Raw genomic sequence first — 15,993 nt, forward strand, 5'->3', positions numbered from 1 at the left:
GACCTCAGTTCACTTTGTATCTTGATCATTTGGGTCTTGTTCTGCTCATTGCCAGTATCTCTGCAAGAATGTTGAATTCTGTACTCAACACAGGCACATATTCTCTAAAAAAAACATTCAGAGTGACAATGCAAAAATAAACATAATTATCAAATCTCTTCCAAAATACCAAAAAACTACACATTTAAAATATTCTGATGATGAGAATAAAAGAGCAGCTACAACTCTCTTAGATAAAGTCACCCTCCCTCCATCATCTGTAACCAAAGAAAGCTTTGGAATAGAAATGTTTTTACCAACTAACTGATAGGACGCCAAAGACTCGCACTGCATATCTTTCTGCTTCTGGGAAGCAGAAGCTGTTGTAGATTGTTTAAAGACTTAGTGGGTAAGAAAGTTCAGGAAAGTTCCTTCAGAAGCAGAGTAAGAAATTACACATTCCTTGGGGGAGTCTAACATGTGGACTAAGGATAAATCCAAGAAGGAAGGGAACTGGGAATTAGGAAGGTGTCAGACGTAATTGCTGAACAAAACCAAATGGTCTTTGGCCACCTCCACCACTCTGTGGATCTTGGAAAGAGTTAATTGCCTCACACAAAACCGGTGTCTCTAAAAAGGCAGCCTTTCTCAAGAAAATGAGATGTGACAAGTTCATTTAAAATGCCTGGTTTGTCATTGTTTATCTCATTTTCAGAGTTGGCAAAGAAAATTAGGCTGGCTGACACTCACCCACTACCATCTCCAGGCCTCTGACCTGACCTGACCGGGGCTGAATCTTTTGCCCCGAAAGAGTGGACTTTCCCCAGAGCTTAAAGGAGGTGTTTGAGCCATTCCTTTCTCCAGCCCTTGAGCCCAAGAGAAACCAACAGCAACATTCTGGGGAAATCGACGTATCTTCGTCTTTGAGCAAGTGGGTGGGCAGAGCAATAGTTGTTTTTATATAACAATTACCTGATAAGTATGGGTCATGATACTGTAGGATCAAGATCCTATTGAACCACCAGAGATTTCTTAATGGGGAAAATGGCATGTAGGTTGATCAGCTAGGAAAATAAATTAGAAGGTGACGAAAACTAAGGCATATATTTCTTAAGAAATACATAGAAGTAAAGGCGTGTCTCCATTTTTAACATTCATTGTCTCATAGCTACTATTACCCTAATTCTGGTAGGTACTGGGCTCCTCCTCTCAGTCCTGGGGGCTTTATACCATGCACTTTCATTCCTGTAGTAGAGCTCACACAATTGTTCTGAGCTGCACTATGTTACCGAAAAAGGAGTGACTTGCTTTACTTCATCCTTGTAAGATGTTGCCTTGACATGGCAGTATTTTCCTTCACCCCATCATATCTTGCAACCCTTGCAGTACTGGAGTTGAGTAGCATCCTCTCAATAAAGTTAAGAGTATTGTCCAGCACTGCCAAAAAGGAGCCTAAATTAAAGAGGCAGGATAGGGCCACAAGACTGAACACCAAGGTAGCTTGTCCACCAATGGCTAAAACCAAGGAGAAGGACTGATGGTACCAGCCTTGTTCAGACACAGGGGTGTCCTAGGGCTAAAGTTGAGGGCAAGCCCAGGGAACAAGGTTATAAGCCAACAGGCTAAATGGATTATGAGCCAAGATATTCTTCTGACCAATTAGCCAAGCCTTTCCCAACATTGGTAACCTCCAGAGGTGTGGCCTTCAATTCCCATAATTCTTAGAAACAGCCATGCAGGATTGGGGAATTCTGGGAGCTGAAGTCCGTACATCTGGAAGTTGCCACAGTTGGGAAACATTGGATTAACTGTTGGCCTCTCCCTTCTGTATTGTGGAGCTTGTGGGATGCTTCTCCTGCAACATCAGCTCCAGACCTAGTCCCAGAAGCAGACGGCCCAGATCCCTCGCCAGCAAAAAATCTTGTTTGGAGGAGTGTTGGCTGCTACAGAAAATGCATTTCAAACTTGTGTGCTTTTATGTTTATGCACCACTACTTGGTAAAATGAAGAGCGTTGCTACCGGGGTATTTCAGAGCTGTGGATTTTGGGGTCCGGACCAATATTACTCAAGGATAAAGGGCCTCCCTCCCCCTTGAAGCTGGTGAAGTGCACAAGGACCCTCGTTCTCTTTCTCCTTTCTCCTTTCTCGTTTTTCATTACTTCCTTCCATGCTTATGTGTTCTATTTGTTTCTTCTTTCCTTAGAAATGAGAATGTCGGGTTAACAAATGGGGTCTGTCTCTTTCTAACTGCCCGGAACTTCATTATACCTGCTCGAGCTGCCCGCTCCATTTCCAATGTCGCTGGCTTGTTTCTGCACCCAGCCGCCCCCGCCCGCTGCGCAGCCTCCTGCCCTCGGCTTCTTCCTGCCCATCTTTTGCCCCAGCAAAATCCGCCCCCTGATGGGGGAAGCTTTGGGACGGGGGACCCAAGGACGGCCCCCCTTGCTCCCACCCGCTATCCCTGCGCTCAAGTGGCCCCTCGCGTCCGGGGAGGAAAGGACTTCCTCTGTCCCTCCGAGGGCCGGACAGCCAGGCAAGGGGAATGACCTTTCTGCTGGGTTTTTTATACATCCCGCACTGCCACATCTCAGAATTCTTGGCCCGTCACAGTAGTTACAACATATGACAGTAAAACACCGAAGTTGAAATGGTTGAAACCACATAATGCAACCGTGACACCACAGCTCACCCCAAAGTTCTCGGGAACAACGTGGCTGCGGAGCTCTTCAGGAGGCTCCGCTCTGAGGAGAATTCCTGCACCACGGTACCGAAAATGTCAGTAGCAGCCATGCATAGGGCGAGACCCGTTCTAGATAGCAGAGAATATTGATTCCTTAAAGTATTTTTTCCCCAAAACTCTTGCCAGCCATCTGGTGCTCAAGAAGGCCATTTCCACAGCTGCCCTCGGCTGCCTTCTGAGGGCCTGGAACTTTGGCACAGCTGTCCAGGTGCCGGGGGTGGCAAGAGAGGAATCGGCCCACTTTCCCTTGGGAAGGAGATTCATGCTGGAAGCCAGCAGACCTTGCTTAATAGCGATTTTAGTAGCTCTGTGGATCTACTCCCCTTGCCTCCAGCTTCTTCATTTCTTTCTCTCTTCCTTGGCCCTTGTTGGGTCTGTGGCTGGCTTATTTAAAAGGCCAGGCAGGTAATTCCAGCCTTGTCTGCGAATGAGGACATCCTTTCTGTTCCTCCAGGGATCTCCATGAGTTTTACAGACAGTTAAGTGAATTTTACCTTGTGGCACTTGGTAAAGAGTATTTACTGTAAGGAATCTGGGTCCTGAAGGACTAAGCGTGGGATTTGACCAGAAGGCTATCTGGCGGGGGCACAGGGGCCTGGTTTGGGCCCTGACAAATACCATGTTAGGCAGTCAGAAAAATAATGCTGAAAACTAAAGGTATGCACCTTCTTTCCTTTCCTTGATTCCTCTGTCAGGATCTAGAGGCAGGGGAGGGAAGAGATCCCAGTGCTGTTCATCAGAAGGAAGAAGGGTTTGGGCTCCCGCAAGGGTAGGAGTGGCTACATCTGAGGACATGCTTACCCTGGGGCAGAAATGGGGTGAATTTAGAATAACCTGAAAGCCCTTCCTGATCTTTATACGGCACATCCAGAGAGGTTGGGGACATTGCAGTAATAAATGCAGAGCGACATCGAAGGCCCTTCCTTGCCTAAACAGCAACAAACCAGTTGTTGCATCACCTGCATGTCCAAAGCTCTCTGTCTCTGGTGGAAGATGCATGTTACTTCCCTCAAGTCCAAGGAGGAGATTAACCAAATCTCCATCTTCCTAATGTGATTACATCTCAAAGCTGCTTCTTACCAGCCTTTTCCTCTCTCCCTCTCCCCACACCATCTGTGCATCTCACTTCTATTTCTGTCTGCTTTTTGCTCATTAGCCCTTCAGCCCAGCCAGTCTTTTGCTCATTAAACTTCCATTGCTTCTTGAAGATTTTGGGGCCATGTTGTTAAGCCAATAGCCTTGAAGGAAGCTATGTATTTTGGAGATAAGAACTAGAACAAGTCACTTAGACTTTTAAAAGAAGGAGTTAGTTGTACATTTCAAACTTGTTTCACAGCTCCCCCTTCTGTCCTTCCCCTCACCCCAAATCTAAGAGCAGAGGGGCACCTCAGAGCACAAGCACGTTGCTCAGCCCTCTGAGAACAGGACTTCATGCATTACACGCCTGTCTCGTGTAGCCCAGCACAAAGCGCAGAAGCTGGCAGCATCTGCAAGGGCTTTCAGATCTGTGTTCCTACTCTTTGCCCTTCAGCCAAGTGTCTGTCTCCCTTTGGAGTAACTGAAAAACCTGGAGTGTCTCCTCTTGCCTTCTTAGATGACCCTGGAGACAAGCGAGGAAAGGGAACTTCTCTACGGTTCCCACATTCTGTCTCTCTGTCATCTGTGTAACTGCAGATCCCACATTTTGTCGTGCCTTTGTCACCTGGGGATGAAACACAAAATGATCAAAACTAGCACTGTAGGAAAAGAGAAGGAGAAACAGTAGAATGTTTATAGGCATGTGGGAAAGTTATGTAACCTCTTCCCTTCAGGTGCTTGAAAAGCCCTGCGCGGTTCCTAGGGTGTGTAGGTGTGCTTCTCAAGCTGAGCCTTCAAAAGAAAGCCGCCCACTTTATTTTTAAACTTAAACAAGAATGTTCTCACAGAGAGAGAGAGAGAGTGGTAGCCTTACAGGAGCTACACATTTCAGTGATAAAACTTCAATCTTTCTTGGCAGAAGCTGGGATTTCTTGTGGAAGGAGTTTTGGCAGGACGACAAGAATCTTGCATCTCCTTCATTCCTCAGCTATTTGACCCTCTTGACCAAACCCACTTTTTCTTCTTTTAGGGCCACCTCTTTGTTGTCCAGTACAATGATGGGAACGCCGAAGTTGTCTCCATGTGGGTGTGCCGGACACTGGAGGAGAGGCGTTTGCAGCAGCAGGGATCCCAGTGAGGGGAAGAGGTGTGCCCTCTCCCCAGCGGGACTGGAGCCAGACTGACTTGAAGAGGTCGATGGGGATTGCACTTCAACAGCTGAGCCTGTCAGGATAGACGCCGGTTCTCTTTCTTCAGTAAGCTCAACAAAGCCATCCTTTGCCACCCGTCTCACTGCCTCTCGCATCCTTTAGACAATATGAACATATATTTTATTAAACTGAACGTATATATGTTGGCCTCCAAGTATTTTATACACTTTGGGGTCTTTGCTAGCTTAACGTAAGTACATGAGCAGAATGGAGGTAGCAGTCCTGTGGACTCAATCATGTGCCTGCTTTGGATTTGAATTTGAAATTGAAATTGAAGTACTAGATGATGGACCAGCCAAAGAAAATGGATAAAGATGAAAGAATAAAAAAGCATTAAGCAGTGTCTGCCACAGGGTGTGTGCTAAATTTATTTTTGGAACAGACGAGGGTGCGCTTACACTATCCCCTATCCCCACTCCTTGTGCAGGATGAGGATACCAAGGACGTCAGGACCTTTTGATGGAACTTAAGGAGGGAGGGAAAGTTGAGCTGGGTTTTCATTTGTTGTTGTTACTGTTTTACAAGTGGCAGCGTAATAATTGGCCTGCTGCATCAAGTCCATCGATGGAGTCCCACAGCAGCCATCCATTAAATTTATTCAGTTGAGTGGCAAAACAACTCCTTGGTGTTGAACAACTCCCAGGTTCGTTCGTAGGGGAACCCTTGCCTGAAATGCAGAAGAGGCTGCTGGTCATGGCTGACAGCAGAGTTGGACCCTTGATCAGGAGTTTCCTTTGTTCCTATTCAGCGAGCCTAAGATATGCTTAAGCCACTGATTCTCTCTCTCTCTCTCTCTCTGCACAAACTTTGCCTGAGGCTGATGTGCCTTGTCATTCCTTTGTTCAATTAAATGTGTGTGTTTGTGCAACCAACACCAGTGAAGACTGCAACAGCTGGGTTTGCAGAACACCAGGCTAAATTGAACTTGGGCCGTTTGTGATTGAAGATGGTCGGGGAGTCCATGCTGTCAAAGTGGCCTCCTGACTTAGCAAACTGTGTGAACCGTGCCATCGAATTAAGCTGTGAAATGTTTTGCTTGCGTGTTTGTTTACTGCACCAGTATAGATGCTGCCTGATTTACCGGATAATACAGTTCGTTTGTGCAGAATGTCATGGGAAGATAGCAATTGCGTTTTCTTACCTAGTTCAGGGTTTAGCATCTTAGGTAAATCTAACCGATCTGTGTGATGAAGTCTGCACATGAACATCACCAAATGGAGTCACATGTCAAATGGAGGCCAACTCTTAAGGAAGTGGACCTGGGTGTTCTGCAGTCCTCGGATGTCCTAACCCTTCTGGACCTGTTCTGCAAACAGTTCAGGCCTCTGCCAGAAAGAAGAGACAGAAAATGGAAAGAAGGAAATTGCTGCTGTAATCCAACCTACCAACAACCGGTAGCATCTGGCACGCAGCCTAAAAGAGGGGCAGCCTTCAGCAGAAAATAAGTCTTCTCCTTTGCACCTTAAATTGGCCATCTGTGGCAGACAGCCACTTCATTGGCTGCCCTACTCCATTCTTGTCCCATGTCTAAATAATTATGACATTAAAAGACTATGTTGGAAGTTGAAGAATTTGGTGTTTTTTTAATCACTAATATTTAATTGCTGTTCCAAATTTGCTTTATATTTTTGAGTGTTATATATAAGTGGCATTTTTATTATTCTTTTTAATGCATTCCATTTCCTCTGCTATTTATTCTTGAGGAAGTTCTCCAGAAGCCCACCGTCTTGGGGTGTCACAATAGCAAGCAAAATTGCTTGCCGAGTGGGCTCTGCTCGTGCGCTAGAGATCTGAAGAGGACCCGAACGGACCGGAGGGATGCTGGCCTCTTGTCGTGAGAAACAACCTCTGCTGAACAATTGCAACTCCTCACCATTACTTCAGAGGCAGCCTGGAAAGGGCTTTGCTTCCTTCCTTAGAGGGATCATCAATCTCCAGGTGAAGGATAGAGATTGCAGGCATGAACTTGTAGACGAAAGTTTGTCTTAATTGCTGCAATGTCACAGCCTCTCTGGCAGATAACAGTACAATGAATGACTCAATGTGACTGGTAGCTGCAGGTGCTTTTTCTAAAAGTGAGACAGATTTCTTTCCCTTCAGCCAGCTGGACTGAAGCAGTTCTTTCATTTACTTCTTTTCTAACACTTTGCATATACCTCTCTGGTCTAAAACATATTTCTGTTCAATTTAATTTAAAAATCACATTAAGTTCCCCATTTACTTACATTTAGTTTTTTGGAGCAAAAGGCAAGACAGCTGCAATCTGCAATTTACTGCTGAAGAACTTTGCATGTTTTTGAACCTCTTGTTTTCATTTATCAGCCATACATCAACTATTGATAATCCAGATTGATTCTTTAAGCATGTTTGAAGTGAAGAATGTGTTCTGAAAGTGTCAGCAATCAGTGACAGCCCCATTAATAAAGACGTTTTGGACCTGATGATGCTTTATAATTAGCCATTTACTCATTTCATCAAGCTTGCATTAACCCTTTATAAATAATACAACAATGACCTCAAATGGATGTACACACAAAAAGTGGAGAGTCTGTCATTATTTTTGCTAATTATCATATAAATCTCATTTTGCATACCTGCTTGGTTTGGGAATTAAATGCAGTATTTCTCCCTCTCTCTTTCCCTAATGCAAATAATCTGCAAGCTCTAGTGAGTCAAGGGGCACAGTGAAACAATGGGATCACAATTAAATATAAAGACAATGAGCAACCAGCCTTAGACTTGGCAATGAAGATATCAAAGTGGTGGAGAGCTTCTGCCTTTTAGGATCAACCATTGGCGGTAAAGGAACCAGCAGTCAAGAAATACAGTATGCCACAGACTAGCACTTGGCAGAACAGCCATGAAAGCCTTGGAAAAGATACTCAGATGCCCTGATGTGTCTATCACATCACAGCATCACCGTTCTTTGGCAAAGAACCAAATGGTGCAAGCAGTGATATTCCCTGGGATGCTTTATGGAAGTGATAGTTGGACTTTGAAGAAGCAAGATAGGAAGACCTATGCTAAGTTGCTTTTGAACTTTGGTGTTGGAGAAGACTCCTGAGAATGGCATGGACAGCCAAGAAAACAAACCAATGGATCATCAAACAAAACATTCCTCACTCGAGGAACAAATGACGAGGCTCAAATTATCCCACTTCAGATACATTATGCAAAGACCTATCTTTCTGGAGAAGGCTCTAATACTGGGAAAGGTCAGAAGTAAAAGAAGGAGCGGATGACCAGCAGCAGAGTGGAGAGACAGTGGTGATAAAGTTACAGTGGCGATCAAGAACCGTTGGGAGACCTGAAGGACCAGGTTTGAGATGCATCATCATGCAGAAAATCTATGTGATCACTAGGCGTCAACAACAACTTGATGGCACATTATCATCCATGAAGAGATACTTCCTACATTGGGAAGGCAGTATGGGGTGGCAGTTAATGTATTGGACTAGAATGGAGAAGACCCAAGTTCAACTCCATCCCCAACCATAGAGTGACTGCGGGCCACTTCTCTCTTGAGCCAGCCTACCTCACAGGGGTGTTAATGGAAAAATTGGAGGAGGGAATGTCTGCATGCAGCCATGAACTCCCAGAGAAAAGGTGGGATATAAATCTAACGGACACTCAACAGGGCTGTGCACACTTTGACCATGATTCAGAAAGCTCCTCTCTGCTTTTCATTATTGTAGCACTAAAGTGAGTTAAGTAATTCCTCAAAGCAGCTGCACCTTCCTTGTTTGGAAGCCTGAAAAAAGAGGTTGCCCAAGATCTGAAGGACTCTGGCAGGAATCAAGGCCTCCTCCAGGAGAAGGAATGGGCACCCATCTCCCTTCGCTCAGCCCTCGGAAAGGCTTCTGCTCTGCACCTTTTCTTGAACTTGGCTTTGGGGGTGGGGTGGGGGGGAGAAGGGGAGACCAGATCAGTGGTGGGTCAAAAAAGTCAAGGTGGTCTCTGCAGCCATATAATCAAAGCCCTGCCCACCACTTTTAAAGTGCATCATGCAGTGGATGCTGCCTCGACTTTTTTTATCCCCCCGCCCCCAGGGCCCTCCCTGGACACCCCTGAACCAGCTGCCTGGATCTGAAGATGCTTGGGGTGTTTCTCTTGCCAGAGATACCACGCAGGCAACACTGCGACTGTTTCTGAAGTTCCCCCAATTAACTCTCTCTGATTAACTTTGCTCAGCTTTAGCCTGTAGTCAAAGAGAAGAGAACAAGGCAGAAGAAATTAGTTTTCACTGGCTTTTCATTATGCATAAAATAACAGGATGATGCAGGGTAAGAAGCATCCTTAACAATGAGGGGAAAATCCATTCAGTGCGGAGGGCAGGTGGGGTTGTCCATTCCTCAGGCCGGGGAGGAGGGTGCTGCAGTTGCCCTCAAATATCCTCAGCGCGCGCTCAGGGGGTTCCTGATGGGAGCTGGCTTCTTTGCAGGTACACTGAGAGCGCCAAGTCGCTCTATGTGCTGTCATTACCGTCTGGGCTCTTCCTCAGGAGTTTCCCCGTGGCTTGTGTAATACAGCCTTCCCTGACCAGATGTCCTGCAGATATGCCGGAACTACGACTCCTAGAACCCCTAGCAAGTACAGGAGTTGCTAATTATTCAGCAGACATGAAGGGTGTCAGGGAGGGAGAGCTAAAGTGATCAGCACAGATAGTCCTTGCTTAATGATTTGTTTAGTGGCGGTTTGGGCTTAACAACGATGCTGGAAAAACCGACTTACGACCAGTCCTCACACGACCGTCTCAGCATCCCTGCGGTCATGTGATCATGATTTGGGTGCTTGGCAACTGGTTCACATTTATGACCGTTGCAGCGTCACGTGGTCACGTGATCGCCATTTTTTACCTTCCTGGCCGACTTTTGGCAAGCAAAATCAATGGGGAACCGCATGATTTGCTTAACGACCATGTGGTTCGCTTAACACCCATGGGGATTTGCTTAACGACCATTGCAAAAAAAGGTCATAAAATTGGGTCGGATTTGCTTAATGATAGCTTCGCTTAGCAACCGAAATTCCTGTCCCGATTGTGGTCATTAAGCCAGGGCTACCTGTAACCAAGTCCTAATTCTCATGAGCAATAGAAGGCGGCCTCATATCTTTGATGACTGCTGTATAAGAAGCAATGAAATAATACAGTTGTATTATTTGTGGAAGTGTGTAGGAATCACACACTTTTCCAGAAAAGCATAGCATTTGTCATCTTTGTAGAATAATCTGTTATAATCATTTTGGGACACTGGAGATGGAATACTGAGCACGCAAGTCTACTTGTGCAGTCAGTCTAGTGACTTACCCTGGGGTTGGACACTGAATAGTCTTACATGATCTTGTTCAGCACAATGTTTCTAAATTAAAAAAATAATGTATTGCAATATTTCTGCTTGACATCACTGAATCCACAGTGTGACATGATGTTCAGTGAAATTCTAAAGGTTTTTGCAATAAGTCCAATTTCTAAAAGTTACGGTGGCATTTTTTTCCAAAGCAATCCATGTACAGTAGATATATATACACATGTACTAAACAGATCGCATGCTTCTGCTACAAAAATCCACTAATATTTATAATAATGCAATGCAATGCAATGCAATGCAGTAATATGTCTGCAAGCAAGGGCTGTACTTGGATGGGAGACCACCAGAAATCCCATGCCATTAAGCTCTCAGGAGCCAAGCTTAGTTCAAGGGAGTCTTTACATTTCTCGAGCGTGTCGTTTCCTCTATACACTGTTAAGAGTCACTGCAGTTTATTATGCCAGGCTCAGACATTGACGTATGTCCAGTAGGTTAAGTCTGTTGGAATATGATCACCATGCAGGAGAGCAAACTGCTGTGAGTTTGGCACTTTCTCTGCAAAATGGTAGGTGAGCTGCATCAAAGAGGGGAAGCCAAAAGACTTACAAACCTACCTATATCTTAACTGAGTATTAAATTATGTGCCTCTGTATCTCCAGTCCCCCTGTCTCCTCCTCCTAGATCGGTCCTGGCTGGAGGATTCTGGGAGATGAAGTCCACACATCTTAAAGCTGCCAAGGTTGGGAAAACGCTGGTCTAGACCTTCAGATCTCACTGATGTTCACGTGGCTGTATTTTCACTTCTGTCTTCATAATGGCCAAAGAGCTCAAAATTCTCCATTACTTCTCACCACCTTCAGGCTACTCTTATACAGTTAGAGATTAGCCATTTTGCCTCCATCCCAGGTTGCTTGACTTGTTTCTGGTGGCCACTATGATCCCTTCTGAGGAGAAGCTCAGCAATATCCATGGTGCACAACTTCAGGTCACATGGGATTATTCCTCAGGAGTAGCCATAGGCTTTAGTGTGCGGGCCTAAAAATAAATGCAACAGTTTCTCTTAAGTGATGATACGACGGTGCAATTTACTCATGAATATACTGATGAACAGGCATTTGAATGATGCTGTGACTCGGAGCAGCGACGCTACTTTCTCCACCCTGCCCTGGATCCTGAAATAGCACCCTCTGTTCACTATCAGTACGTTTCAACGAGTGGCCGTTATGGAGGGATTCCCACTGGCCCTTCATATGGGCACGGCTGCATGCCAGGGAGCTGCTGGCATGCTTAACACCTTCGGCTCATAACAGGCTCTTTCCCTCAGCAACGGGCATTCAGAGATCAGACTGGTAGGGGGGGAAACACCAGATCAACCCCTGTTAAATCGCAGTGCCTGGTTCTGTATTTGGGGTCACAAATGTGGATTAGAATCTCCACGTCTTGCTTACCAGTACATTGATTAAAAAAAAAAAAAACCCCTTTCTGCAATTTATTTTTTAAAAGTCCAGTGTCAGCCGTCCTATATGGTATCTACAAGCTTTCGTGTGTTCATTTCAGTAGTGGAAACTACTCAAAGGGAAATATTTCCTTCTAAGGGGCCACTGGGGCCCTTCCCAGAGTTTTGCATTTGGTAAAAACCTGCTCCAGAGAAAGACAGTCTGCATGTTTAAAAAGTAACCTTGTCTTTCCTGGAGTCCCCAGATGCTTCCGTCTGGCCCTGTTGTTTTCAAGAGCAGGGTGCTGAGGGGAAAAACGTTTCTTGCCTTCTTTCTTCCACAGCCCCCTGCTGCCAGTTTGCCAAGGGCAAAGCCTTGTTCTTCGTTTTCTCAACAGCGGTTTGAAAAAGCTCTCTTGGTGTGCCGATTTATTGGCACAGAGAACAATTCACAGAAAGGATCAAACTGTGACTTCAAAACCACCACCAAAAGAGCAAATCTCAAACCCTTCCAGCTGAGGCACAGAGTCTCCTTTGGCAGAGTTCACACACGGCAACATCCCCTGTGCTCCGATTGGGCTTCATCACTAAAAGCCCTGAAACACTCAATTTGGAATCTTTGGGCCACTCTTGTTCCCAGATCGCAACCCTGCATGTTTACACTGGTTCTCCCCCCACTTCCCCCCCACCGCACCAACAGCAAGCTTCCTTAAAGAGCCCTGTTGCTCATCATGAACTTCAGCAAAACCTAGAAACCTGCCTTGTCCCAAGGAGATCGGTCTCTTGAGTGACACTCCCTTGCCTGCGCCTGCGATTCTTCATAAAAAAATCTCCTGCTGAGACCTGAGCCAGGTCTGAATTATTCTTGCTGGGCTGTGATTCGCTTCCACTGGCAAATGCCTCCTGAATCCTTCCTTCTCCAAAGAAAGCTTTCTCCTCTTGTGCACACCTATTCGTTCTTGGATCCTTGTGCAAAGGAACTGGGGTGAAAAGCCAGGCATTTCCTGAACTTACAGATCCATCTCAGGTTGGAAGAGACAGAAGCTGGCTGGGCTCGAATGACCACCAGCGGGCAGTGATGGAAGCCTTGGCAATGGGCTTGAGCTGCCTGTCACTTCAGCTTCCTTCTTCTTTTATGACAGTACAAAGCAGGGGTGGCCAAACACAGGTGTTCATTTTCTTATTTTGGCTTGAAATGATTTTGTTCTGCACAAAAGTATCCTTATTCCCCAGTGGAGGAGAGCCTGACCAGTGTGCCCAGGATTCTTCTGACCCAGCTGCATCACTAGGATGAAGCACCCTTTGTGTGGGTGGTACAACACGAATTAAAAAGGGGCAGGACTTTGATCACACCTTCACAGTCACCATCTTGATTTTTTTACACACACACACACCCCACACCAGTGTCCCCGAAGGTTTTTGAGGCGAGAGTTTGGACAGGAAGAAGAGGAAGCTCCTGAATCACTCAGTTTGGGTACATGGTCAAGTTCAAGAACCTTCAGAAGGCGCTTTCTTTGTTCTTCGTACATGCAGAATCACAAACATCCAAAGCCAGACAAAAACAAAAATAACAGAGAGTCTTGTAGTGCATTAAAGACTAGCACACTTACTCTGGCAGAAGGGTCTTGCTGTTTACACATAAGGCAGCTTGGCTGTCATTCGCTTGAACATGGACCAAAATGCACATTAACAGACAACATTGAGCAAATTCTTATAAAGAGACAAACTCTGAATCCTTCAGGAGAGATTCAAGCAGCTGGATAGTTTGCAAAATTCCTCATTGGTCCACAGAAGAATTAATCAAAGGGTTCCAAGCTATCTTACTCTCTGCCTCTCTCTCTCTTCAAAGAAGACAAAGATGGTCTTTTTGTTCTTTTGTTTCTTACGACAAAAAGCAGCTACTGACTGTTTCTGATTCTCCCATCCCCAAAAAGTTGATTATCACTCACGCCCTCATACCTTCGCCTTTGCCTTCTCTCAAAGCCAAGATTGTGAGCCTTCACAGCATTATCTCTGCGGCTTTCTACCTTTGCAAAAGAAGACGTATTTCTGAGACGTATTCCTGGTGGACTACTGTAGTTGAAGTGGCAGACTGGAGTGGGAGGCTGTGAGTTCTAGGCCCCCCTCAGGCATGAATGCCGGCTGGGTGACCTTGGGCCAGTCCCTCTCCCTCAGCCCAACCCACCTCGCAGGGTTGTTTGTTGGGGAGAAAATAGGAAGAGGGAGCATAGATGAGATAGAGTGAGATGACAGATAGATGGGATAAAAAAAATGCAATAATAATAATAATAATAATAATGTACACCACCTTGAATTGTACAAAATAAAGGTGGGATTTAAATCTTATAAACATATAAAAGCTTAAAATGAAAATTCTCAACTGCTTTCCTCTCTCCCCACTTCTCTGTTGGATAGTAAATATCTGAGGCAAAAGCACCATGGACGGGAGTCTCCCTCTGGAAGAAGCTTATGCACAGGGAAATGCTCCTGAGTTTCAAATGGGATAGTTCCTTCTCTACAAATCTTTTGTCAGAGAGTAAAAGACATAGTGGCGGAATATTCAGCAATATTCAGGAAGAAGGTGCTCCCTTTATTCCTTTTCAGGAACATAAAGACTGTCCCCACAAGTCCTGCAGAGCTGCTTCCTTCCTCACTTCTTTCCTATCAGAGGTGTCTACCAGGTGTGGTCAAAAAAGACAAGCTGGCATACTCTGGCCATGTTTGGTTTGTTATACCTAAAAATGGGCAGTGCTTTGATCACGCTGTAGTGGCTGCCATCTTGACTTTTTTGACCAGCTTCCTGTGTTGCTCTACACAAAATGGCTCCAAGCAGCAAATCTTGTTGCATATGTTTGCTTGATTCTGTCATTGAAGAGGAGGAGTGATGTCTAATATCGGAAAGCCAAAAGGGTGGGTTCCGCCTGACTGCTTGGAGGGCTGACTGAGTGGGGCTGGGGTACTGCTGACAGGTTCTGACCCAGGGTTGACCAGCTTTTCGGCTTCACACAACACACCTGATCAGAGGAGGACAGTTTGACTCACAATTGCTCTGGTGCAGTTTTGGATTCAGTCTGTTCCTTTCTTGTGCCAGGACTGACTGGCTTAGGAGGCTGTTCAACACACTGATCCAGCTAAGCGTCTACTGTGTATTACAACCAGTACATTTTCCTTGGAGCTATTTATTTAGATTTATCTAAAAAGCATAACAAAACTATTTATTTTCGATCTTGATTAATATCAACACTATAAGGCTCGCCCAGCCTGACACAGACTCCTAAGTGGGTGGCTGAGTTGGGAGCTACTTGGCACAAGGTTGTCCAGGCTGATCCTTAGGTTCTTTCCGGTTCGAATTATTTTCCACCTCCATGGTTCACACAGGAGTCCATGTCTGCAAATCACTCTTTCCTAGAACCTGGCTCTCAAGCGGGAGGGCAACAAACAAACCCACAAACGTTGTTCCCCATTGCTGAGCCAGCACCAACGTGCTCTGAGGGCAGATCAAATTGGGGTGAGTCTCTCCTACAAAAGAGCTAAGGGTCAGCAGTATTCTTCTTTCAGTCTCCTAATTCCAGTGGGCTTGATTCTTGGGCGGGTGGGGGGTGGAGGGGCACCAACCACACAGACTTGCCTATATTTGCATGAAAGAGAATTCGTATGCCATCACTATGGGCCAAAGTTCTCTTCTCCTAAAACTCCCGTGGTAAGTTTAGTTACAGAACCCACCATCTGGAAGAAGACTGTGAAGAGTTTCTTTGAGGGTGAGCACTCTAGATAAATGCAGTCTTCTTTCATTCCTGTGTTACCTGATGCATGGTACCAAAAAGAGATTCAAGGCCTGATATCTGGGGTGAAAAACAAGGAGTCTCAGTCCATTCAGGCAGCACATGAAATAAAAGTGGGGGGGGGGTGGCTTTCACGATTAGAGGATGTTGACTTTTCTCCATGTATCTGTGGGCTGTATACTCTGGCAATGGTGTTGCCAACGATTTGTACCGACTAGGGATTTTACCTTCAAGAAAGGGTAGGCTCATAAACTACAAGTGTGAGCTTAGGACAGGATTTATGGGTTGGGCCTTCCTGCCTATTGAAGAACAGCCTGAGCCCCCGCCTCCCGCTTTTCAGGGCAGCAGTTGGAATCCTGGACAGAGAGTTCAAGGTTTATATGTGGCTGGTCAGCTCAAGAGATGCTTAATGGAAAACAGATGTCTGAGTTTTGAAAAGGGCTTGTGTGGTGGAGGAGAAAG

General features: G+C 45.6%; 1 protein-coding gene across 3 annotated transcripts in view; it reads left to right on the forward strand.

The window, feature by feature from the left end:
• MAP2K5 (mitogen-activated protein kinase kinase 5) overlaps positions 1–5,351 on the forward strand; it is a 143,370-nt gene extending 138,019 nt beyond the window's left edge. For all 3 annotated transcript variants that reach the window (XM_063314346.1, XM_063314345.1, XM_063314347.1), the window contains one exon: positions 4,828–5,351. In XM_063314346.1, the coding sequence (XP_063170416.1) occupies positions 4,828–4,935 (108 nt within the window). In that variant the 3' untranslated portion in view covers positions 4,936–5,351. The remainder of the gene's footprint in view (positions 1–4,827) is intronic.
• Positions 5,352–15,993: the final 10,642 nt, after the last annotated feature.

The sequence above is a fragment of the Candoia aspera genome, chromosome 13 (assembly GCF_035149785.1).
Source record: "Candoia aspera isolate rCanAsp1 chromosome 13, rCanAsp1.hap2, whole genome shotgun sequence".
NCBI lineage: Eukaryota > Metazoa > Chordata > Lepidosauria > Squamata > Boidae > Candoia > Candoia aspera.